This window comes from Eurytemora carolleeae, unplaced genomic scaffold (genome assembly GCF_000591075.1).
Source record: "Eurytemora carolleeae unplaced genomic scaffold, Eaff_2.0 scaffold940, whole genome shotgun sequence".
NCBI lineage: Eukaryota > Metazoa > Arthropoda > Copepoda > Calanoida > Temoridae > Eurytemora > Eurytemora carolleeae.
This window is the reverse complement of record NW_019397091.1, coordinates 54,960-82,214: the sequence shown is the minus strand read 5'-3', so window position 1 is coordinate 82,214 and position 27,255 is coordinate 54,960. Positions and strand designations below refer to the sequence as shown.

The 27,255-nt window shown below is 31.7% G+C and overlaps 1 protein-coding gene across 2 annotated transcripts in view; it reads right to left on the bottom strand.

Moving 5' to 3' along the window:
• The window catches only part of LOC111711781 (transient receptor potential cation channel protein painless), a 34,403-nt gene that overhangs the window by 5,200 nt on the left and 1,948 nt on the right, over positions 1–27,255 (bottom strand). The window contains exons 4-37 of one of the 2 annotated variants that reach the window (XM_023486216.1): positions 27,166–27,227; positions 27,024–27,067; positions 26,493–26,575; positions 25,065–25,180; positions 24,641–24,696; positions 23,958–24,024; positions 23,719–23,775; positions 22,397–22,451; positions 22,146–22,277; positions 21,302–21,336; positions 20,541–20,574; positions 19,635–19,723; positions 18,759–18,822; positions 17,701–17,792; positions 16,501–16,660; positions 15,589–15,841; positions 14,423–14,534; positions 13,803–13,872; positions 12,224–12,263; positions 11,524–11,595; positions 11,364–11,431; positions 10,979–11,044; positions 10,439–10,465; positions 10,213–10,331; positions 9,992–10,074; positions 8,883–8,969; positions 8,198–8,246; positions 6,975–7,005; positions 5,149–5,234; positions 4,624–4,751; positions 1,651–1,696; positions 1,522–1,596; positions 611–681; positions 54–102 (exon numbers count right to left, since the gene is read on the bottom strand). In XM_023486216.1, coding sequence (XP_023341984.1) covers positions 54–102; positions 611–681; positions 1,522–1,596; positions 1,651–1,696; positions 4,624–4,751; positions 5,149–5,234; positions 6,975–7,005; positions 8,198–8,246; positions 8,883–8,969; positions 9,992–10,074; positions 10,213–10,331; positions 10,439–10,465; positions 10,979–11,044; positions 11,364–11,431; positions 11,524–11,595; positions 12,224–12,263; positions 13,803–13,872; positions 14,423–14,534; positions 15,589–15,841; positions 16,501–16,660; positions 17,701–17,792; positions 18,759–18,822; positions 19,635–19,723; positions 20,541–20,574; positions 21,302–21,336; positions 22,146–22,277; positions 22,397–22,451; positions 23,719–23,775; positions 23,958–24,024; positions 24,641–24,696; positions 25,065–25,180; positions 26,493–26,575; positions 27,024–27,067; positions 27,166–27,227 — 2,678 coding nt within the window. The remainder of the gene's footprint in view (positions 1–53; positions 103–610; positions 682–1,521; positions 1,597–1,650; positions 1,697–4,623; positions 4,752–5,148; positions 5,235–6,974; positions 7,006–8,197; positions 8,247–8,882; positions 8,970–9,991; positions 10,075–10,212; positions 10,332–10,438; positions 10,466–10,978; positions 11,045–11,363; positions 11,432–11,523; positions 11,596–12,223; positions 12,264–13,802; positions 13,873–14,422; positions 14,535–15,588; positions 15,842–16,500; positions 16,661–17,700; positions 17,793–18,758; positions 18,823–19,634; positions 19,724–20,540; positions 20,575–21,301; positions 21,337–22,145; positions 22,278–22,396; positions 22,452–23,718; positions 23,776–23,957; positions 24,025–24,640; positions 24,697–25,064; positions 25,181–26,492; positions 26,576–27,023; positions 27,068–27,165; positions 27,228–27,255) is intronic. The other variant, XM_023486217.1, reaches the window with a different exon arrangement.

Below are 27,255 nucleotides of genomic sequence, written 5' to 3'. Positions count from 1 at the left end.
TTTTTTAAGATATATCTTATAATTTTTTAAAAATATATTTTTGACAGTGTTCCCTGAGAAAGGCGATGGCTGGCCAGTTTGCAAGAAAATTGAACGGATCTCCTAAAAGTATATTTTTTTACTTTTTTCACTTAAATTATTCTTAAATTTCTGTGCTTTTAATACTGATATTATATTTGTGAACTGCCGACTTTTCTAAGACTATTTGTACTTTTTGCATCAGTCTATGATGTAATATATTATAACAGTACATTATATTATTCATGAATTCTATGTACAGAATTAAGTATGTTATCACCAAGTAGTACAGCTTCGGTATATGATATTGTTTATTTTTCTATGAAATACATATTCTATGTACTTAATGTACTCACCAAGCAGTACAGCTTCGGTACATGATATTGTTTATTTTTCTATGTAAATAATACATATTCTATGTACTTAATGTACTCACCAAGGAGTACAGCTTCGGTACATGATATTGTTTATTTTTCTATGTAAATAATACATATTCTGTGTACTTAATGTACTCACCAAGCAGTACAGCTTCTGTACATAATATAGTTTATTTTTCTAAATAATACAAATTCTATGTGCTTAATGTACTCACCAAGGAGTACAGCTTCGGTACATGATATTGTTTCGACTCTAGAGATATATGTTACTATCTCCGCTTCTTCTCTAGGGGAAAAAATATATTAAAAAGTTTTAAATTATAGATTATCAATGAACATTTTGAGCATCCAACTCAATTTAGCTAATGTTCAAGTATGTCACTCAAATGAAATATTTTAATCTAGAAAAATCTTTTCTAAACAAGTGTTTACAGCTTTTGCACTCCACTGAACAATAATTTTTTAACCGATTTTTGGAATTAAATGGACTTTTCTTGAGATCTAAAGGTTTAGAACTAATAATTCTTTCATTCAACAATGATTTTTACAAATAGCGCGACATTTTATTATTTATTGATGATTTTATACCAAGAGAGGAATTTGAATTAAAAACGTAGTTTACTTGTTTTTTATTAAAATGCTTTACCGTTTAAACCGGTGGTCGTACGTACCCTGGAAAGTCGAAAAAAAATAACTTTTGATGCCAAGGTTTTAAAAAAGTGTTATCTTTTAAATATTCAGATAAATCTAGATATAAGATATTTTGAACAAATTCGATTATAAGAATCCAAGTTTTCCTTTCTGTAATTGTATTTAGCTAAACATATGTATGTGTTAATCTTATGCACATAAAATTTTGAACATTTTTGACAAATACAAAATCAAATTTGAGAAATAAACTATGGTTTCCACTGAAAGAAAATTTTGTCGCGCAAACCGCAAGCAAATTAGCACAAGTTTTTCGGTAAAGCGTCGTTTAAACTTTTAAGCATAAAAAATCCACTAAATTGATCTTAAAAACTTGCAGCTTTCAGAAGGAACACTGTAGAAAATATTTTTGGACGTTCTGGCACAATTTTTAGTGGTGGTCAAAAAGTGAACACTGCCTTTAAATTAGAAAATTTACCTTATTATCCCTGTATCACTGACAGCCAACCCATTCAGTAAATTCATCAGAACAACAACAATCAGGAAAATAAAACTAAAAAAAGAAAATATATATAATTGAATAAATTGATGTTTAATTTTTTTTTACCAAATGAGAAAGATGTATCCGAGTATTCCAACCTTGGTCGTCAAATCTATTAAATACATACTTTATGAATATGATTGATCTACATAATTTATTAAAGCTCTTCGCTCATTTGTAAGAATTCGCTATAGCTGGCCAAACAGTGAACTTTTTTGGGGAACCCAGGGGTGACGTAGGCTAAAAAAATAAGAAATTGCTAAAATCATGATTTGAGACCAAGCACGGGTAAACGGCAGGAGTAAATGAGTAACGTGGACAACGCTGGGAAATTAAGCTAGTCTATCTTTCAGCTTTCTATATAATGAAACAAGACATTCATTTTTGTTGCGTATAGCCGAATAAACGGCTGGACCGATTGGGCTGAAATTTTTTGTGGACACTAATGGTTGGCCGGGGGGTGTTATAGGCTAAAAAAAATCGGACATTTTATTTTCTCAAAATATTTTATTTTTAATTATATTTTCCACGGGCAACGCCGGGCCCTTCAGCTAGTGTTTATTAAAATAAAAGCTACAAATAATATATTTTCTAAATTTTTAAAAATGTTTATTGATGAACAACCGGTCCATGAAAAATACACCAGGAAATCCCTTATCCTTGCATTAAAATAGAGTGTTGACTATTCAGTTTCATTGTTTGTTTGTGTTCTAGTGACGGTAACCTAGAGGTCCTGGTTAACAGCTATTAAAGTCAATAATAAGCAATTATGGAAGTCACTCTCTCCGATTTCTGAGAAAATTTGCACAACTGTAAACATTTAAGAGAAAATTAAATTTCCGGAATCCTGAGGTTTCTGTGACCTATTGTTTGTGCAGAGTTGTGAGGCTCTAAAGTTACAGCCTCCAGACTGACCTTCAAAGCTGTGTAACTTTTTCATTTTAAAGATTTCGTTAAAAATAGGAAAACAAACTTTGACCTCGGTTTGAAAAAAGATAGTACTTTGATTTTCGTAATTATTTGTGTGACGGTTCATTAAATAGTCAGTTATGATAATCAAAAGGGTTTACTTTGTGTATTTTTGTTGATGTGAAGTAAGAGCACCTTGTGTTGGAGCAAAAGAGCACCTTGTGTTGGAGTAAACAATAAACAAACCTGTGGAGTGTGGAATCTATCAAGGTTTCGAGAAGTGTTTTTCAATGATAAATACCTGTTTCATAAAACTGAGTTAGCTGAGCATTCATGAAAGAATAAACTTTTAGCAGAAAAACTGTTCATTCTAATCCGGATTTAATTCTGCAAACCAACCTGGAGAATGTCAGGTGATATTCAACCAGAAGAATTTCAGTTTTATCTAATAAACCCAATCAGGAGAATATTAGGTTAGGTTATTCAAACCAAACCGAAGAATATCAGGTCTACTTAAACAATCCAGTTCAGAGACTATCTGGTTCGTTTAACTGAACCCAGAAGTATTGGGTTCGTTTATTTAACTGAACCCAGAAGTATTGGGTTCGTTTATTTAACTGAACCCGGAAGTATTGGGTTCGTTTATTTAACTGAACCCGGAAGTATTGGGTTCGTTTATTTAACTGAACCCAGAAGTATTGGATTCGTTTATTTAACTGAACCCGGAAGTATTGGGTTCGTTTATTTAACTGAACCCAGAAGTATTGGGTTCGTTTATTTAACTGAACCCGGAAGTATTGGGTTCGTTTATATAACTGAACCCGGAAGTATTGGGTTCGTTTATTTAACTGAACCCGGAAGTATTGGGTTCGTTTATTTAACTGAACCCGGAAGTATTGGGTTCGGTTATTTAACTCCACCCGGAAAATCAGGTCCTGTTATTTAACTGCAAACCCGTATAATTTTAGATTTATTTATTCAACTCAACCCAGAGACATCAAAATACTTCCTTTTTTCAACTGAGGTCAAAATTTTATTTTTTTATTTTAACAGAGAAATATCGATATTGTTACAAAGTAGCATTTATAACTATTTCTAGATCTAGTCATTCTTAAAAAATTGCAGTTGAAATTTTGTCGATATCATTAAAAACAAAAAAGTTGCACAGCCTTGAAGTTTCTGAGGTCAGTCTGGAGGCTGAAACATTTAGAGGCTCACAAACCAGAGGTCACAGAGAACTTTAGTTTTTCATTTCCTTGTTCGTTCATCCGAATCTGAGATGGTGGCTTCCAAGGGGTGAGAGAGTTGAAAAAGAATGACCCCCTTCTTAACTTAAAACTCCATTTTCATTCATTAAATGTAAGTTTTTTATATTTTTTATTTTATATTTTTTGTTGGGCTATGTATTTTATTACTAGCTTGAGAACCCAGCGTTGCCCCGGGTATTCGTAGTTACTTCCGCCGCTTACCCGCGTTTGGTCGTAAATTACGATTTAAGCTATTTTTCCCTATAAAATTAGACCCATTCAATTTAGAATCTTAAAACAAAATTAAGAACATTCCTGGGGTTCTCCCAAGTTCCCCAATTAAAATTTGAGACAAATCGGTCAAAGGGTTTCTGAGAAGTGATCGAACATACAAACAAACAGACAAGATCTTTAAATGAGAGATCAAAATAGGACTACAGTCTATAGACAGAATGCACTTTAATGTAGTTAGCTTTACGTGTAGTGTACATAAGATTTTGATCTGCAATGGTTAGGATTCATGAATTCAGATTACTAAAAAATATGCGGATTTAAGGATCCAAGAACCATCTTCAATAACATGGTTCAACCGCGAAGACGTGGTTTAAGTTTTAGCCACTGCTTTTCAGCTTGAGAAGTTGTTGTACTACATCTGCGAGGCTCATCAATAAAATAATGGTTCTCCAAACACAATTATACAGTAAAAATGCTTGAAAAACTGCCTTGAAAATGAAACAAAAATGGGGAAAGTAAAAAAATTTAGGTTTAACTGAAAAACTTTTTACAAAAACTTTGTGAGTTGGATCCTTTTTAAATAGGATGGATCCATGGATCCGTATAAAAATTAAATATTTTTAAATATTAAAATATACAAGTATGTTTCCTATTGGTATATTGGAGAACTCAATCTCCCCTATAAACATAGTTCCTGTTTTAACCAGAGACAGCCAGGGGTCTTCGAAAAACTTGTACTCATCCTCTCCCTCTTTAGGGGTATACCCAGGCACGTCTCTGCAAGGGGTGTAAACAGTTTTTGAAAGGCGGAGGGAATTTTTGATGTTTTAATGATTTTGTGCTAAATGTTAAGGATTTATCTACTACATTACTGCGCTTTACATAATTCGAATCTTTAGTAAGAAGTTTAAAGTTTAAATATGTTTTCCTTTCTTTCTCTAATCAAATATTTTCCGACCAATAAACTGTCCCTGAGACCTTATTTAATGAATTTGATCTAGGTCACTGAACTACTCATTATACGCCGGTTCAAATCTTGAAACACCAATTCGAAATTAAAGATTCACGAGGATTTGAATCGATGATTCAGGATTTGAACCGGCTGTAGGTAGTTTAACTTCCTCCCCCAATCATTAAAGTGTGTCTCCGGACTCTTAAATACTATTTAACCTCCCTGTGTAGCATAATGTAGAAGCCGAGACCAAATGCAATGATAAAGAAAGAATACCAGGTCAGGAACAGTATAAAGCTTTTCAACACCTAGAATTGTGTGGGATTGAACACGTACGTATCATCTAAAAATCTAACAATCTAAAAATCTAAAAATCTAAAAATCTAAAAATCTAAAAATCTAACAATCTAAAAATCTAAAAATCAAAATATCTAACAATTTAAAAATCTATAATTTCAATTTCAGATTTCTCTACTTTAGTGACTTGCAGAGCAGATTTTATGCAGTAAAGGCTAAAAACGTAATTGATATAATTAAAAATCAATTCAATATGAAAACGACGATATCTCCCCATCTACTCTATCTTTTGAACGGTACCTGCCACTGATAAAATTACGGAAACAGCCCATTTAAAATACATATTTGGTTTGTCTATTTCTTTGTCTTGGTGTCTTTCTCTTTGAATACAATAAACGTCAAAACGGCTGAACCAATTAGACCAAATTTCTATGCGTGAACTACCATGACCTCATGTCGAAGATGAAAAATGTTGCCGAGTTTAATAGAAATGAATAAGTAAATCATATTTTCCCCATAAATTTATGATCCAGTGTTTTTACTTCCATAGCTTGCCGCTTCAGTTTATGATACGTGATTACTACTTCTAGAATATGTAATGAAGACCTTGATTTGCGGCAAGACTATCGTTAAAAGGTTTACATTGAATGGTTCTGCCTGGTCGAAAAATAATCCTCTTCTGACAAAATCCCTGAGTACCCCCCCCCCCCTTATTTAATTTTTGCGTAACAGCCCCTGCTCCCTGCTCCCTCTGATGTCCCTGTAAGATGAAAGTCCATTAAAATATTTCCCTTGGGAATTATACACTCTAAAATATTGGAACATTTTTGGCACATTCATCTAAGAAAAAATATTCTAGTGAGTAGTTTACAAGTATCTTATTAGTCTCTGAAGAAAGGAAAAGAAAACTTGAAGGATTTATTTACAACGGAATTGAATCTTTGCCAAATTTTTTAATCCATATCTTTAAAACCCAATGCTTCAAGCTATGAATTCTGATGGATCAAACATTCTAAGTTTGAAATATCAAAGGTTTACATTATCTAGTTGTAGAGATATAGGTATCAGAAAGATTCAATTTCTTTAAACTATCAAACCTTGTTTCACTCTTGCGCGCACTTGCGTGTAACAAACGTAAAGTTTCTTCTAGTTTTATAAATCATTAGTATGGGAATCCAGCTTTGCCTGTAAACTGAATTGTCTCCATAAAACTCACTCACTCAAAATTATTAAACCAAGAACGTTCCCATTCTACCAAATTTTCCAATCAAAATTTGAGGCAAATCGGTCAAGAGTTTAAGAGTTATTATCAGATAAACAAACCAACAGTGGGGTTTCTTTTATGCAAGGACTGATTTGATACCAATGCAAATTTTGAGCATTTATTTAACTATTTAATCCTGTATTAGATTAATCTTTTAAATCTAATATATTTGATATATATTTAATATATATTTAATATATATCTAAAAAAACCCAAATTGAAAATTACTAATACAAATATCACAAAGTTATCTGTAAAAAATTTACAAAGGAATTGAGTCTTTGCCACAAACTCTGATTTTCCAAATCTTATATCTTTACAATCCAATATCGTAGACCTTAGATATTTCAAACTGTAAATTATGTTAGACCAAATAATCAAAATTTGAAATTCCAAAAGTTTACACCAACAGGTTGCAGAGATATATGTATTAGAACATTTGAGTTTGTGGCAAAGACTCAATTCCTTTGTATTAATCCAATCTTACCTTGTAGAACATGGTCACGTAGATGTTGTATCTAAAAATATAATTTCAATTATAGATAATGATAAAATTTTATTGGAACCCCAGGTTTAATTTTTATCCTTAGTTCCATTTGAATATTTTTATTTTTTCATGTTTATTAATGTAAATTTAGAATCTAGCAATTTAAATACAGGGTGTCTCTCCAAACAGGACTATTTTGAGGACGATTTAAATAGTGTTTTTGATCTTTAGTTGGTTGAAAGTCGACCCGGTACTTGAAATAAAGCTTGTTCTAACTGGTTGAAAGTCGACCAGGTACTTGAAATAAAGCGGTGTTTACAGTGATCCCATTATGGTTATTAGTTACCTTATCGAGGTCGTAAATCATACATTTTGTTGTGCATTGTAAAGAAATAGTTATTAAAGACCTCCATCGTCTCTTATATGTTATGTTTACTGAGACACCTTGTATCTCAACTATCTGAGAATTGTTGAGATATTAGGATAATGTTGAGATATTAGGATAATGTTGAGATGTTAGGATAATGTTGAGATATTAGGATAATGTTGAGATATTAGGATAATGTTGAGATATTAGGATAATGAGGATAATGTTGAGATATTAGGATAATGTTGAGATATTAGGATAATGTTGAGATATTAGGATAATGTTGAGATATTAGGATAATGTTGAGATATTAGGATAATGTTGGGGTTTATTATTATTTAACGAAGAATTCTAATTTCACCAGAGTCAACAACTTTAGGCAGAATATCGGTTATGAAAGCCCAGTATCCGAAACTGGGTTTTCTCGAATGGACCCCAAAAAGGGAACACTGGATACTCTTTTAAATTTCTGGCTGTTAGAGTACAGTTTAATTTTGCTAAACAGATTTCATGTTTTTGATCAAACTCCCTTTACTAGGGAGCTATTGGTAAGAAAAACGTTTAGAAATTTGAAAATGGACTACAGTAAGTTTGAATTTCTCAATCAAAGGTGTTTTGATGTCTCAAAGGCGAAATTCTGCGTTAATTAGACAAAGAAACAAAGAAATGTAGCAATATTTTTTTTTAATGTATGCTGAAAGCTAAAAAAAATCACTAAAAAATTGTCTGGCATTATTTCGGTTAGGAAGTATTTTTGATTCCATGCTAAATTCGTAGATGCAGACATGATCCACAATTTAAAATTTGGTTCCTATGACATTGCCCAAATAAATGAACAGTCCTATTAAAAGCTCACCTCGATAGTTTAGGATGTCTTCCAACTAGAGTAATCAGGGTAGCCCAAGCTAAAATACAAAAAAATCTTAATTTGAAATTTTTTAAATTACTTTAATGATAAACTTTAAAATTGTTTTTCTTCTTATTATTTTCTAGCATTCCAGGAAAGTTTATAAATAGATTTTGATGAGAAAAACGTGTGGACTGAATACTAAGTTTATGTGAGGCAAAGCTAAGAAACTAGAAATCAAACTAGGAAACAAAATTAGGAAGAAAAAGCTAAAAAAAATACAAAACTAAATTAATAAACAAAGTTAAGAAACAAAGCCAACATATTAGGAAACACTAGGACACACAATTAGGAAACAGCACTAGCTAAACTAAATTATTGGCAGCAAGATAAAGCACTAAGAAACCAACAAGCAAACAAAATTAGGAAACAAGACTTAAAAGAAAAACATCAGAGAAGCGCTTTATATCACTGACTACTAAGATCAACTTACTGTCATTTCGTTAAGAGGAGGCCGACTTATAAAACTAACGAATATTTTAATTTGATAGAAACTTCAAGCAAATAAGAAAAGTAAATTAGAGTGTGATATTTTATCCTTTCTCTTCTTTAGCAGGTTAAGTGAGGGGAGAAACGTTTATGATTTTAATTAACTGTTAACTATTTTTTAGGGACAGATTGTAGGAACACTCACCTATGACTAGAGCAAACCCCGCTAGATGTCTCTTAAGAAGGCAGCCGTTGTACAAATAGTGTTCCGGTACATAGAGACAGATACACACTAAACATACAGTACATATATAGACACAGAAACGCGTACTTTACATATGGTACATATGACAGAGATACATACTAAACATACAGTACATAGACATAGAAACATGCTTTACATGTAGTAGATGACAGAGATACATACTGAACAAAGAGACATATATCACACTAAACATACGGTACATAGAGACAGATAAACACTAAACATACGGTACAAGACAAATACACACTAAAAAAACGGCACATAGACACAGATGCATACTGAACTTACGGTACATATAGACAAAAACACACTAAACATACGGTACGAAACATATACACACTTAAAAAGTTAAATAGACACAAATTTATACTAAACATACGGTACATAGAGACAGATACACACTAAATATACGGTACTTAGACACAGATACATATGTACGGTATATAGAGACAGATACATAGTAAACATACGGTACATAGAGACAAATACACACTAAATGTACGGTACTTAGACACAGATACATACGTACGGTATATAGACACAGATACATACTAAACATACGGTACATAGAGACAGATACACACTAAATATACGGTACTTAGACACAGATACATACGAAACATACGGTACATAGAGACAGAAACACACTGAACATACGGTACATAGAGACAGATACTATGTATTCAAAACACAAAACTCAAGACTTAAATTTTTAATAAATTTTTGCCATTTATTTTTTTTGGCAGCTAAGCATTAAAAGTATCTTTAATTTTATTTTATGATATTGTTATAATAAACTTATGCAAAGAAAATATTTAGGAATGGAGACAAATTTGCTAACATCTTTATCTTTGCAACCTGATAGTGTAAAACCTATGATATTTCAATATTAGATTTTTGATCCAATAGAATTTATAGTTTAAAAAATATCTAAGGTCTATTAGTTTGGGGTCCAAAGATATAGGGATAAGAAAATCAGAGTGTTTGACAAAAACTCAATTCATTTATAAATTCTAATTTTCTAGTTCTAGTTTAAAAAAGATTTATACCTAGTGCAAGCATGACAAGCTCAAACAAGTTTTCTATGTCAAATATATATCTTTTCAGGGATACCATCATTTGTAGAACCTCCCTATAATTATCACTATTATTATCATTATTATTATTTTTATTATTATTCTTGTTATTATTACTATTATTATTATTTTGTTATTATTATTATTATTATTATTATTATTATTATTATTATTATTATTATTATTATTATTACCTAAGTGCTACCATGAGTATAAGTATTGTGAGTATGTAGACTAATGCTTGTGTACTAAGTATTATAAGAACTACTATAGATGACAGGATAAAATATTCAATCCAACTTGTAAACAAAACCTAGATAATTAGATAATTAAAGGGATTGTCTAAACTTAAAATAATAAACTAAAATATAAAACCATGATAAGCTTGTTTGAAGCAAGTTTTTTAACAAATAATGAGACCTTTACTATCAATGGATGCAGTACATCCTAAAAATACAATTTTGATCAAAAATATGGATTATGGATATTAGTATTTTATTTGAACGCATAGACGATCCCTTGGGAAAAATATAAAATGCGTGGGATTGGTCGCACTGTATCTCTTTATTCATGAGATAAAATATATCTTGATTATAACAATATATATCTCTGCATTTCAATAACGTTTTTTATGAGATAAAGATATGTCTCGAGTTTACCAATTTATCTCTGCATTTTCACAAACTTTATTTAAAAAGATCAAATATGTCTCTTTTTACAACAAAACTTATTTGTATTTTAGAGAACTTTGGCTAACTATTTGATTTTAAATTTACAGTTACAGTGGATTAGTACTCTAAAAATATAATTAATACCCCTTTTACTTTAAGTTTCATTTTAAAATCTCTAAATTGTGCAAAAAGACCGTAATATTCTTCATTTATTCGTCATGAAGCAAACCGGATATGCATCTTAAATCTGATTGGATGAAAGTATTAAATTAAGAATAATATTCAAGACCTGAAAAGCAGTTTTAAGATCAGATTGCCTGAGATCTCTGTACCAATCCCGCAGTATCATAAATATCTAAACAGAAATATTATTGAAAAAACCTCAAAAACATTTTTTGGGGGCAATTTTTTTGGGGTATCATAAAAATCTTCTTTTTTTTTTAATTGAAATGCTGCAAGCCTGCAGTCAATACTTGAAATTTACAGAATCCTTTTTTGAGTAGCCCAACAGGCAAAAACATATTTTTTAAAAACAATTTTTTATTTTTTTTATTAAATTTTGGAGTATCAAAATAACTTTAAAAACACAAATTTGAAACACTGCAAGCCTGCTGTCCAATTAAAAAAATAAAGACTCCTTTTTTGAGAAGCCCTGTATTTAGAAATGTGTTCACCTGAATAATTGATTGCAAAATGAAGACGACATACCAAAATCCGCGGCTCTCCGTTGGCTCCAGGTTCACTTAACAACAATAACGCATACAACTTTACATAAACAACCGTTTCTAATCTGTTCTTTAGTTTTTTCCTTTTTTATGTGTTTTTAAGCAGTACCTGAGCAGAGTGAACGCTGTTCCTTCTCTTCTACGGTACTTTCAGTAGATTCCGGGGAAGAACTATTAGTATCTAAACATTTAGAGGAAAAATGAATAAAAATGAAAATTCTAGAAATGATTTTACTGAGAGACGTCTTAGGAAAACAAAAAGAAAGTTTTTTTGTCAACAATATCTAAGATTATAAAAAATACTCGGTATCGCAGTAAGGCTTGGACTGAATTCAAAATTACTGTTTCTTAAATATTGTTTGTTTACATCAAATCAGTTCTTGAGATGTCAGTAGAGTATGAAAAAAGTCTATTTTCATCCCCTTAGTTTGACGATGTATAACCCCTCTTGTTGTAAACAACCCTATTCTTAATATTTATTTGTTTCTATAGCTACAGTTTTAAATGAATTTTTTTTTGTGCAAAATCCTGATTAGTTTTTGTAAAGTTTAATACATAATTTAGTTCACAGTCATCCTTAGCTTCTACTAGGTACTAGGTTCTGTTATTATAAGGAAAATATCGCCGTTTTTAAAAATGTTACAGCTTTGTAGTTCTTTTTTCCTTTCAGAAATCTACGGATCACTATCGTTGAGAAATCACAATTAAAAATAAAAATATATCTGCCATCCCTAACTCGGGCATGCTGATCAATATACTTGAAATTGCGTTTACAGTCTCTTTAAAACATCTAGCTACGCTTGTCTAACCTGTTTTAGAATTCACCCTGTAGGAAACTCCACCGTAAGCCTGGACAAACTTTTTTTTTAAACAAAAATTCAAATAAAGACACGACCAATTATACATTTAAAGGGACTATGTGCTTAATTTTAACTGACCTTACAATTACATGGAACCATGACAATACCCGTTTCATAACTTTATACAAATGACTTGCGTATTTCTACTGCAGGAAAACATTGAGCAATTATCGGAATTAAACACTTAAAGCTTATAAAAACGAATATATCTTCCACATTATTGAACAGATAAAGAATTCAAGAGTAATGTTGTGAATCGGAAATTGCCATCTTTGCATGGAGGGTCACATGAAATTACGCTTGCTACAGTCCCTTCAAGAAGTAAAAGAAACTGATGATTCTCGACAAACTTTTAAACTCTTATTCTCATAAAATTCTGATTTAATAGTCAAAGTTTTATCCATCAAAGGTTTACTCCATGAAGTTTTAAAGATAAAGAAATAAGAAAACGTCTGGAAAAATATTTCTTTGTAATCTTCACATTTTATCATGTTTTTCTTTTATCGAATGGATGTAAAATAGAAAAAAAACAAGGTTACATTATTTGTTTTAAGATTGTGCAGCTGGTTCTCTGAAGTCTGCACAGTGCATACAAAGTTTAAGAGTGGAAAAAACCAGTTTTTACAAATCTGCACTTAACTAATGATGCTCAAATTTTTTAATCCCAATATCTTTGAAACCAAATAGTGTAATAGGGTTGTTAATCGTTTTTAAAAAACGATTGAAAAAACGATCGAACCAACCGTTTTGAACTTTTAAAAAACAAAAAACAAAACAGTGATGCAATCGTTTTTTTAAATGATCGTTTTGATAAAAATTTTGCTCATGAATCTGTTTTATGACAATTAATTTCAGTTTTTATTTAGGAAGATAAGTTTATGAAAGTTGTCTTAAATCTTTTTTTTATCGATAGTAATTACCTGATCTAAAGATTTTACAACGATCGTTAACGAAAGGTCAACGTTAACGGTGGTTCACGAAGGGTCGTTTTTAACGATCGTTAATGATCGTCAAAAATGAATAACAACTTTCCTTCGTTAAAAAACGACTTCTTCGTTTCATATTTATAAAAACGATCTTTTTCAAAAAAGATATTTATAAAAACGACCATTTCGCTTTCCGTTTTTTCTTCGTCGTTTTTAAAACAAAACAACCGTGTTTGAAAAAAGTAAAAACTATCCATCTCTAGGTGTAAACCCTTATTATTTCAAGCTTTGGCTAGAAGATCTAACGGAATTTATAGTTTAAAAAATCAAAAGTCTACGACGGGTTGCAGAGATAAAGGGATTTGAAAATCAGAGGTATTGTGGCAAGGACTCTGTACATTTCAAATTGCTAATACTAAATATAAAATAGTTTTATGCAAATGTGCATAGAGAACCAGACTGAAAGAAAATATCAAGGATATTTTTGGATCAGAAATTAGATAAAGTTGTTTTGATCTATAAAAATATACAAATATAAAAATATAAAAATATAACTTCTAGAAATATAAAAATATAACTTCTAGAAATATAAAAATGTTTTCCTCAAAGATAAACCAGGATAAGCAGGTGACAAAGAGAAGATAAACCCTCAGTCCTCGGTTGAAATATTTTCTGAAAATTTAACATTTTAAATATAATTTTAAATACAAAATATAAAAAAGAAAACAAAAGAAAACAATATAAAATGATTAAATAATAAGGTTATAAGTTTAATAAATGTTGGCGCAGTGGAAATCGTAAAGTTCTTTTTTTAACCCATTTAACGAACAAATTGACAAAAGCAATGTTATCAAGTAAAAAAATTATATTTAAAATTTGATTTAATTGATAAAGTTAAAATTTCCGATAAAAAAGTATGACGGGAAATTCCGTTCACTAAGAAGATATTCAGGGAATTTTCCGGTAATTTTCAATATTTTCCGTTCGGAACGAACTTTACCCAGAATTGAGAATTTTTCAGTGAATCTAGGGATCGAATGTACATAGATCTTTATCATTAGGCAAACCTACAGATTAATCTAATTCCTCTTTGCTATCCTTTATCCCCTCAGGGATAAAATTAAATCAGATTCATACTCAAATTTAAAAGTGCCCCGATTAGATATCGATATCAAGCGTTCAGTATTAACCATAACAGATGAAAAAATACAATTTCTTTAACCTTATCCGTTGCCATTTCATCCATAGAAAGCTTGTAATAACAGGATGCTTGAGCAGGTGTCGATGGTACTGACTATCCGCCATATACCATAGACTCTCGGTCTCAGGCAGGGCTATCAAATAGAAACAAGATATAATAAACTATGATTTTAGAAATTTAGAGAAATCCTCGAACTTATTTATAAAGAATAACATAAAAAAAGATACTATAAAGAAAAGGTTTGTCAACTTCTATAAGATTTAAACAATAATTTCTTTTCAGGAGTATGTTCATAAGCATATATTTCTTTATAGCAGAATATTCATAGTTCATAGTTTCATATGTTTTAATTTCTAATTCTTTATCTATTCAATTATTTCTGTGTGAAAACGGGTTTGGTAAATTGTTATTTTCTCTGCCTCGGCGAGCTTTATTAAACAAGCAGTGCAGTACAGTGCAGTACAGTAATATGCAATACAATTCAGTTCATTAAAGTGCAGTACAATGAAATGTTAAAATTCAGGGAATATGAATAAAGGGAAAGGAAATGGCGCTGGTCTGGCATGAGAAAGCCAGTTGCACTGCTTTGCAGACAAGTTCGGTAAACCTTACACACACTCTTTTGGTACAGACACACAACATGACTACAGTCAAGGAAATTGCAGAACAATGTCGTCAATTATAATTAAACTTGAATAACGAGTTATAGTTTATTGTAAACTTTAATCAAATTATATTCTTTGCATGAAAATTTAGCTTTATAGCCTACAGTACACACTTTGGTTCGGTAAACTTTACACACACTCTTTGGTACGGAAACACACACATGACGTTTCCGTCCCCTGTAAAAAATTTTCCCGCATTTTCATATCTACTGTGAGAACCAGTAAATGTGGAATAGAAAGACGTCATTAAAGTAATTTTACAGTGTATTTCATGTTCTTACAAAGGAAACAGTTTTACTAGTAGCTAAAAAACCTGTATTCAGTAACATGAGCTATTGCACTGCACTATATTGCTGTGTTTCATGTTAATTGTACTAAATTTACAATATAACTTCAGTTTAGAAGCCCTATTCCTATTCCATAGTTTTCACTATATAGGATGGATGTGTTTCCTTAAATAAAAGATTATATATATATTGATTAAATAAATAAACCCTCTCTGTAATCCTGTAACCCTCTCACCTCTATTCTCCACCATCTCCCTTCCTTCAGGATCATGTTCATCGAAGTTAGGACTATCCACAGGTGGAGCCAGGAACGAATATCGAAACTTCAACTCGAAGTCCTCGTGCTGAACATCGTTCGTCGAGGTGAGACAGAACTCGTCAAGGAACGATTCCATCGTTTCCGGGAGAATTTTTGAGATGGGTGTTTCACTCCATCGGTTCTTAACTCCGATATTAGCTCCGCGTTCAAGAAGTTTTCGAACAGTTTCCTATCACAAACAAAATTTATGTTTAAAATGAAAACAAAGACCAAAGGCGAATTTTTGTTTTTTAAATTCATAATAGGACTGAGTCGGGTTCTTTCACCCTTGACAGTGTATAAACAATTGGCTATATGGGTGCCATGGCGTACCAACTTTTCAGAATTAAAAGAATTAAAAGAATTAAAAGAATTAAAAGAATTAAAGAATTAAAAGAATTAAAAGAATTAAAAGAATTAAAAGAATTAAAAGAATTAAAAGAATTAAAAGAATTTAAAGAATTTAAAGAATTTAAAGAATTAAAAGAATTAAAAGAATTAAAAGAAGAATTAAAAGGCACGATTTACAGAAGTACCCTTTAAACATTTTTGTTCAATAATGTGGAGAAACCCGGTGGGTTTTCTAGCTTGACACATGTTTGATTCTGGCAATTTTCTCCGTTACTTTTGAAGTAGAAAGGCGCAAGACATATTATAAAAATCACAATTCAGAGAGAAGAACTGGATGTCTCATTCAAGGAAAACCGTAATGGAGAGTCACTAGAAATTACGCCTGTAATCCGTTTAAAGTGATAAACCATGTGACCCTATTTGTATTTGCTCTGAATATCGAGCTAAGTCTTCCTTGGTTATATAATAATAGGACTTTAAACATTTTCCCACTAGTACCTGGGTCCATAGTTGGGTAGCGTAGTGTAGAGCTGTATTCCCTTGACGGTCAGACCAGTTCATTATACGGTTCAATTCATCCACCACGCTTCTGTCCTTACACTCCAGTAGGAGATTTAAACACCCGGGGTAGTCACCTCCCTGAATCCGGGGACCTCTGCTGTAATAATAATATGAATGAAGATGATGATGATGATGATGATGATGATGATGATGATGATGATGATGATGATGATGATGATGATCATGATGATAATCATAATAATGATGATGATGATGATGATGATGATGATGATGATGATGATGATGATGATGATGATGATGATGATGATGATGATTATGAATTATTTTTGTGAATATAATCTGTTATTATTAAATTTTCTCAGGAAATTCTTGAATACCGTTCTTGATAGCTGTGAACCCTTAACAACTTAAAAAACCTTGAAAATATCACGATATTTTCTACGTCGTATTTTTAACATTTCTAGGTAAAATTAATTAGTCTAATTTACCGTGTAAATATATACGCATTTAAATCTTTTTACGTTTTCATATTTTTTTTGCATTTCCGCTGAACTTTAGAATTGAGAGAATATATGACCATTACATTTTTTAAAAATCTTTAGATACATTCAATGTTTTTTTGTGTTTGTCTACATGTACGTGTAAATATACAGTGTGTCCATATTAAAAAAGGGAATTTAGTGAAGACTTTAATATCGTCTTTGTTCCGTGCGGTATTAAAGTATTTTAGTAGTTAAATCAATCGACATCTGAAATTGCTGGTCTCAAGAATTCCCAAATATTGTCTGCCATTTTGGACCTTCAAAATTGACGGAGTTATCGAGAAATGTGACAAGGTTCTCATATTCCTCTTATAGCCGGCCGATAACAAACGTTATAAATAACGTGGCCAGATTTTCAAAAAATATTCTTATCTTTAAGGATTGGACATTTAAAAAAAACATTTTTAAAAGGACGAGGATTTCGAGGTGGCTCGAACGAGAAAATAAGAAGAATGTGGCACAGACTAGGAATTGTTGGTGTTGGCCTTCCTTCCCTCGCTACAGGGTGTCCCAATAAACATAAGAATCGAGAGACGACTTGAAAATTGTCTTTGATAAATATATTTGATATTTGATAAAACCAGCAATAAGCAAATAAATTTCAATAAATTTGGTCCCAGCCCTATTTTTCTACCTGGGCTTACTGAGTACATAATGGAGAACTGTCTCCTTTGTTTTCTCTTGAACTGTCAGGTTCACGACCTGTCCTCCTTCAAGGGAATCAATCTAAACATATTTAGATTTGAACGAAAGATGTGTTTTCTGTTAGGGTTTCTTTCAAGTTCCAGATGTTATGTTATGTTATGGTATGAATAATGAGAAATCTAATGGTGAACACCTTTGATATTATAAACTAAGACTTTTTTGTCTAACAGAATTCATAGTTTGAAATATTAATGGTCTACGAAATCATTTCCTTTTTTTGGTTCCACACTATTCTTGAAAACAATTTAACTTTTCTGGATATGTCTTCTATAAGAGCAGTTATGATTGAAAACATGTCGTATTCCAATATAACCTAAATGGAATTTCCCAGACAACACTATATTTTTGAAACCCGATGTCGTCGACCTTTGATATTTACGAATTACGAATTCTGTTAGATCAAATAATCTTAAGTTTGATTTCTATGAAAATTTAACTCCATTAGGTTGCAAAGATATAGAGGTTATACATTTGATTTCGTGGCAATGAATAAATTCCTTTACTTTAATTTGACCTTTAAATTAAGAATGCATTTTTTCAGGAGGTGGAAACATCATGTGGGTGTGTCTGTACCAAAAGAGTGTGTGTAAGTAATACCGAACCGAAGGTGTGTACTGTAGGTATATACAGTGCATAAGAATCTTGGTATTTGTACAGTCTAGGAGGGTACATTTGTTTATTGTTAATTGTTTACTTAAAAATAAGTTTAATATATTTATATATTTAAGTCAACATTATATGTCAAATTTGAATGCAAAGAATATAATTTGATTAAAGTTTACAATAAACTACTCGTTATTCAAGTTTAATTATATTTGACGACACTGTTCTGCAATTCCCTTGACTGTAGTCATGTTGTGTGTCTACCAAAAGAGTGTGTGTAAGGAATACCGAACTCGTTTGCAAAGCAGTACGACTGGCTTTCTCATGCCAGACCAGCGCCATTTCCTTTCCCTTTATTCCCTGATTTTTAAATTATTATTTGACCTTATGTTGTAGAAGAACCTGGAGTACCCCTTGATGGCCTCCATATGCAGCAAGCAGAACAGGTCTAAATAATGTTTAACATTGTGTGGATTTTGTCAATTATTGTTTATTTCTTAAAGAACGATGTTATTGGATTGTTAATTCTATTTTAATTTTATCAGTTTTTTTTCCCGAGTCCGTTAAAGTTCCCTAACTTAAATTGTTATTTGATTAAAAACTTTCTGAAAAAGAGCTGTTTTTATTTGTTGACTTTTATTCACGATATACTATTCTATATTTTTAAACTTTTAGAAAAAACCCTGAATTAGTCTGTTCATTTCTCATTTTTACACAAAACCATAGAAATTGTAAATTGTACTTATCTTCCGCTAGTAAATGTTTAAATTAGTCGTAAATAGTTTTGTTATTTAAAACGACAAATGATTTTTAACGGCATTTGTCCAGAAACAACATGTTGCTAAGGTTTTTTTTTAACTTTTAAATATTTATGGAAATTATTAGAATAAGATTAATTTTGCCACTACTATTTACATTGAAAATAAATATATATTGCAATTTTATCATTATTCTTTAAGATTCTTAATTTTGCCGTCAAGTAGAATTTGAGTCGTGACTCGTGCTCCTTGAGACATGAGACCTTGCTCTCTTCACTTGATTACTTCTCACTGAGATTTAGAGAACTGTGAAAGTTAGTCATCAAATTTTTAGACATCCTCAACAACACCTTGGCCTTAGGGGTTTCCTCTCCAACTCACTTTTATTTTATTGTAGCCCGAGACATATACATTCTATAAATGCAAAGCGCAAGATTTAGGATACCACCCATCTATCAATCTATCCATCCTTCTATCTATCTAGTTTTTATTATCCACTTACTTAGTAGAGTTGGTTTCCATGGTTTGGTTTGGATGAGCTCCGTTCTCCAGGAGAATATGGACAAATTCAGAAAATCCGTACTCACAGCTCTAAACAAATTATTCCCGGATCAATTCCGTAATGTAAATGTCTTGTCGGAACCTTTCCAGAAGCTGGTTTAGAAATTAAGGGGGGAAGATTTCTAAAGAAAACTAGGACATCTAACCCAATAAGCTCTATCTTTATACAGATGAGAAGAAGGTGTGACGTGGTGAAAAAAAACACTGGAAAATTTTTTCGGATTTGGAATAATCGTTTCACATAATCTTTTATCATGTCGTGTACAAAGTACTGTGCACAGACCATTAGTAAAGTTTGGCCAAGAAGCGTTTTGCATGTAATATTTGAAATTTTTAGAGGTTTTGCATTTTTAAAGGAACTAAGGAACTGTAAGCGTAATTTCAATTGACCCTTCATGATGGAAGGGCAATGCCAGATTTACAGCACGGTACCCTTAACAGCTTTTTTTATTCGTCTAGTACAGAGATATCTACATGGAAACTCATCAAAACCCGCTTTTTGTTTCGCTGAAATTTCCGGTGTGCGCTGTGTTGCGCACTAGAAATTACGCGTACCTTCCCTTTCACAGCCTCTGTGAAGGTTCTTTAAAACTTTTCCGGAACCGAACTGATCACGTAAAAATGCAAAACATAATAAACACGTTTCTGAATCAGTGTATACTGTACAGGCTTATTATAGGCATTTTACAAACCATTGACATTTCATTTCACTTTGGATATTTAGATGTTTTGCTTTTCTGTATTTTCCAATAAAGATATTTTTGAAATAGAAAATAATAGAAAATCATTTTTAGGATATTTGCACGTACTGCACTGAAACTTGATATTTAAAAATATATTTTTTTACCTTTTGAAGAAACGTGAATCCTCCACAGTCGTAGCTAAAACAGTTATTAATAATTTTAATAATTAATTACAATATTAATAATTTTTAAAGGAATTGTAGACATTGTTTATAGTGAGCTTCTATTTATGCCGATTCACGACGCTATGATTTAAACCTTTATCTGAGTATTAATAAGCAAGATAATGACGGGGGTTTCTTGCTTGAAAAGGATAATGTTCATATTTCCTCGATTCAAAACATATATCCTCATGTCAACGATAGGTAACTGAAATTGAAATTAACCTATTTTCAGACTGATAAACAGTGATATAACTCAATCATTTTTTCTCCGACAAATATCAAGGGTATCGGTGTAAAATCAAGGGTATCGGTGTGAAATCAAGGGTATCGGTGTGAAATTAAGGATATCGGTGTGAAATCAAGGGTACCGGTGTGAAATCAAGGATATCGGTGTGAAATCAAGGGTATCGGTGTGAAATCAAGGGTATCGGTGTGAAATCAAGGTTTTCAGTGTGAAATCATGTGTAGCGGTGTGAAATCAAGGTTATCAGTGTGAAATCAAGGGTATCGGTGTGAAATCAAGGGTATCGGTGTGAAATCAAGGTTATCAGTGTGAAATCAAGGTTATCAGTGTGAAATCAAGGGTATCGGTGTGAAATCAAGGTTATCAGTGTGAAATGGAAGTACACATCTTTCAATGGAGGGTTGACAGAACCACACAGAGAACTTAAAACTATATATTTTAAAATTCTTAAAATTACCTGTCTAGAAGTTTTTTATCCATTGCAATCAGAGACTAAAAAACAAATTTTTGTCAATTATGTTGGTCAACAATGCAGTACATGGTACATATATTACATGAAGTATTAATGAACTTCCAGTAGAATATTAAACAAGATAAGTTCTGTTGAATTGGATTGGTAAAGTATGCTTGGAAAGTTCTGAACCTGAACGGTGTCCGAATTTAATGAATTTAAGCCGCGTCTCAAATCCCCCAGAAACCGGTTTTAATCGAGCGCCGGCTTAAATCTTGAATTATAATTAAATACAATTTTAAGTGGAACAAACCATATTTGAGTCACGGCGTAAATTTAAGCCGCGGAACAAATTCTTTAAATTCGGCCTCAGGATAAGTTTATTTAATCTGCCATGCGTCATACTAATTGAGGTATTGGTAATTTATAGATTAAATGTTTTGAATAATTACAAAAGAACTAATGTTTCTGCAACAAAATTTTAAACTGGATAGATCCATGAATTAAGGTTTTGAATTGGATAAGTACCTGAATTATGGTTTTGAACTGGATAGGTACTTGGATAAAGGTTTTGAACTGGATAAGTACCTGGATAAAGGTTTTGAACTAAATAAGTACCTGGATAAAGACTTTAGAACTGGATTAGTACCTGGATAAAGACTTTAGAACTGAATAGGTACTTGGAAAAAGACTTTAGAACTGGATAAGTGCCTGGATAAAGGTTTTGAACTGGATAAGTACCTGGATAAAGGTTTTGAACTGGATAAGTAACTGGATAAAGGTTTTGAACTGGATAAGTACCTGGATAAAGGTTTTGAACCTGGATAAAGGTTTTGAACTGGATAAGTACCTGGATAAAGGTTTTGAACTGGATAAGTTCCTGAGAGTTTGGTAAGTTCTTGATGATGTTCATCTGCGCTTTATCTAGGATACGGTTAAGGGAGTATGCAACATCCTCACCATTCCTCTCTTTTATCTTGATCTTTACAAAAGTCAAAATTATTTCAGACAAAAAAAATAATGCTTGCTTCCATACAATTAATATCGTTAAAATTATAAAAATTATATATTTTAAAAGTATTAGAAAACTACTAATATTACCTTAATTTGAACGGATTCTGGATTAAAATTCGGTATATTCTCTTTCATGTGTTCCCTTAAGAAGAAAAAAATGTGAAACTTTTACAAATGTATGTTTATATACCTTATTTTTCATTATAATCAATTTATATATTCAAATATTTTCCTTTTTGATTTAGCGGAATCGTCAAAAAGGATGATTTAGTTTTTGTAGCTCTTATTCTGTTATCACTACGCATTTTGTACAGTACGATGTAATTTAGATTTTAATGGAAAAAATATGAGGAAAAACTTCATTTTTCTAATTAGATTACATTACTTTTTTAAAATCTAGACGCAGTATAAAAATGCGCATTTCTTTTTCTGTTATTTCCCTTTTGCGCATTTCATTTTAAAGGAAGAACGTAATTGTGTTTAATAAAACATTCTTTGAACTAATTAAAAAACAAAGAGTCATTTTCTTAAATCTTGATTTTTCAAATGCTTAAAAGCATATATAAAATACTACACAGTACACTGCTACTATATGATTCACAATAAAAAAATCTTATAACGTTGTGTTGACTGTTGAGACTATTGAAATTGGCAGTACAAATATTGACCTATCAAACACTCTAATATATTTTCATAAATGTTCAAATTTGTCAATTAGATATTCATACTATTTGCTTACTTGATCAAAATAACTGATTAAAAATCTAATACACGTCTGTAGTGTAAAAGGTGGTAAAAGGCATCATCAATTGCAAAAAGTATGAAAAAAGTCTGCACGAAAACATTAAAAACAATAAACGACGTTAATAGGTTATACAAATTAATTATACCAATACCCATTCCTTTATAAAAAGCGGGTTTTTTGGTTTGCAACAATTTTCATTTAATCCCGCCGGGATATTTTCATTGAAAGATAAATTAGAATTAAATTTATTAAATTTAATCTCTTTAATGGCAAAAAATAGAAATTAGCGTATTTTCTCTTATTTTCCTTTTCTTATCGACATAAATAAAGTAGTGATTTGTTTCTGTTTGTTTGTATGTCCGATCATAACTCACGAACCACATGATCAAATTGCCTCAAAATTTGATTTGTGGAACTCGGGAGATCCAGGGGAATGTTCTTAGTTTAGTTTTGAGATTCTAAGTGGAGTGGGTCGACTTTTATAGGGAAATATTGCTGAAATAGTATTTCTAGACCATACGCGGGTAAACGGCGGAAGTAACTGGGCAACGCTGTGTCCCCACATGTTACTATGTGATAATGTTGAAATTTCTGAAGGCGAAAAGAATATAATAACTTTTTTTTAAATATAATTTTTATTTAAAATAAAAAATTATTTCTCTACCTGATGGTTTTATTGTCAACTGTATTCAACAACTGTGCACCGTTTTCCAACAAAAGTCTAAAAATTTATAATTATTTAATTTTCCTTAATTAAAAAAAAAGATTATGAAAAATTGTCTTTTTGATTTTCTGAATTAATGACCAAAGCAAATACTTAATTCTTAAAATTCTTAATACAAGTTACTAAAGTTAACATTTTATTATTTTTAAACACGTTTAATATAAAAGAATTAAATTCACCTGACAGCCTCTATATTTTTCTTTTTAACTGATAAATACAAGGGTGTTTGTCTACCCCTCAAATCCTCTAAAATATAAAATATTAGTCATAAATACGATTACTCTATTATGAAAAATCTATTATTATAATTGATTACATGATGCAAAAATACGATGTCTTGATTACTCTGTGATGAAAAATCTATTATTATAAATTGATTACATGATGCAAAAATACGATGTCTTGATTACTCTTTGATGAAAAATCTATTATTATACATTGATTACATGATTCAAAAAATTAAATTTCGTATTAAATTTTCAATACGAATGAAGCCACTTTATAGCGCCTATACAAGATTATTATGATAATTTACTTATGCAGTATACTTCTTTTAAGATACAGGGTGTCCCACATCATTTCGGATCATTTATGGCTCAACTTTTTGTCATTTTAATAAATTTTATAAGCCTAATATAAAAAACTGTACGCAGATTATCAAGGTTATAATGCAAGGAAAGTTAATTGCAGTTGCGTATACTCTGCGTGCATATTGAAACCAGTTCTCTCTGCAGGGCGAAATTTGTGAACAAGAATAGATGCATCAGTGTTCGTTTAGTATCCGAGGAGAATAAAAGCATTAAATTGAAATTTATGCGGAAACCTTTTAACTGCGCATTATTCCTTTAAAATATTCTAGTACCTGGATCTACTGTTTGAAGAGCTTTATTTTCCAAAATAAATTGAAGAATCTCCAACCTTGATAATATTTAAATAGTATCTATTATTTAATTCTTTTCTTTCATGAATATTCTACCCTTTCCCAGATTTGTATGCTCATATCTTTTTAACCTGATACTGTAGACCTTATGTATTTTAGTCTATGAACACTATGCTAAATAAAATTATCAACGGTTCAGCCCATCAGGTTTCAAATATAATAGGGTATGTAAATTACACTTTGAGGCATGTAATCAGCTTCCGTTATCTTGACAATGTTTTTTTTTTGTGTGTCTTATTGCGTTTTTGCCCCAAATATCACCATATATGTGTGACAGGCGGGATAAGAAAAAAATGCATTTAAAAAATCTTGTTTTCTTAAAAGAATCCAGTAATGTTTAACTAACCTGTTTTTGTCTGCAGCTATGTGCAGACATGTTCTACCATCTCTCATCCCGGCGTTGATGTTACCAGAGTTCCTGGGATCCCTCACTAGCTCAGCTAGTATATCCAAGCTATTCACCTATACACAGGGGGATATGTTTAGATCCTGCGATATCTACATGGACAACAAGGATTTAAGATAATACAGATTATAAAGATGATTGTGTAGGAGTGGATTTCAAGGATATTAAACATTTTGAACATACAAACTAAGATCTTTACGGATTTACTTCCAAGGATTATGATATTTCCGACTTTAAACATGTAAAGAGGATAAAGAGGAAATATGCTTGTTATGCATTCTGATGCCGTACACTGAGCCGGAAACATAAGTAACTAGTAAGTATATCGTTGAACGAAACTTCCTAATTTCCTTTTTAGGGTCTATAAAGAAATTGAGTTCTTGCCACAAACTCTGATTTGTAACTCAATGTCGTTTTTGTAGATTTTAATTTAACAAATCAGAAAAGAAAAAGAGAATGCAAAGAAACCAAATGAAATAAAATTTCTGAACAAAAATATTGGTATCTACACATTTAACTCTCTGACCCAAATCAAGAAATTGGTTTTCCAAAACTGAGGAAAAGAGGATAAAGAGGAAATATGCTTGTTATGCATTCTGATGCCGTACACTGAGCCGGAAACATAAGTAACTAGTAAGTATATCGTTGAACGAAACTTCCTAATTTCCTTTTTAGGGTCTATAAAGAAATTGAGTTCTTGCCACAAACTCTGATTTGTAAATGCAAAGAAACCAAATGAAATAAAATTTCTGAACAAAAATATTGGTATCTACACATTTAACTCTCTGACCCAAATCAAGAAATTGGTTTTCCAAAACTGAGTTTCATTTACTCTGTCTTAAGTTTCGAGCTCAGGACACTTAACACTGTAAAGGCCTGACACGTGTACGGGTGAGACTCCAAGGTACAGACCTGACAAGCAACATGTACTGGGGAGACTCCAAGGTACAGGCCTGACAAGCAACATGTCCGGGTTGGACTCCAAGGTACAAACCTGACAAGCAACGTGTACTGGGGAGACTCCAAGGTACAGACCTGACAAGCAACATGTACTGGTGAGACGCCAAGGTACAGACCTGACAAGCAACATGTACGGGTTAGACTCCAAGGTACAGACCCGACAAGCAACGTGTACTGGGGTGACTCCAAGGTACAGACCTGACAAGCAACATGTACGGGTTAGACTCCAAGGTACAGACCTGACAAGCAACGTGTACGGGTGAGACTCCAAGGTACAGACCTGACAAGCAACGTGTACAGGTGAGACTCCAAGGTACAGACCTGACAAGCAACGTGTACTGGGGAGGGGACACTCAAGGGTACAGACCCGACAATCAACGTGTACTGGGGAGACTCCAAGGTACAGACCTGACAAGCAACATGTACAGGTGAGACTCCAAGGTCTTCATTATGAAGATCTGCCCTAGCCCCTCCTCTCAGTAATAAACAAACTAAACAATAATGATTTTCAAAACAAAACTATATTTTACAGGGAACCTCGACCTAAGTAACACTCTGATTATGCCCGATTCACCCCTGGGATATTTGTTTTCTATCTGAAAATTGATCGTTTACAGGGACTTGCGGATTTCTACAGCAGAGTCAAGGACAATTTTTAATCAGATACTGTTAAGAATCGGGCATACGTCATTATTTTTAAAAGATAAGTAGTTTTTAATTATTAATTGTTAAAGTTCCCAGCGTTGCCCGTGAATTTTTAAAATCAAATTTTAAAAAGATATAATTGTTAAGAAAAAAATATCTATTTTTTATCCTTTAACAAATTTCAGCCTATTCGGTCCAGCCGTTTGGTCAGCAATAGCTAAGAAATACATATATACATATATAAAGATATACATAAATACAATGCTTTATAATGGATTTTATCAACAATATCACCTGATTTCAAATCAATCTGTTCAATTGCAATGTGAAGCAGTGTTCTAGGGACAAATCTTTAAAATATTTCCCTTTTCTGGATTTCTTTAATTTGAGAACTTCAAATTTTTTATTGCAGATGGTGGTTTTAAAGATTTGTTTCCTGAAGTTTCCAAGCTTTGATGTAGGCTGGTTAATCCAGTGGTCAGGGGGTAAAGGATAATTCTAAATATTCCTAGAATTAGAAAATTCT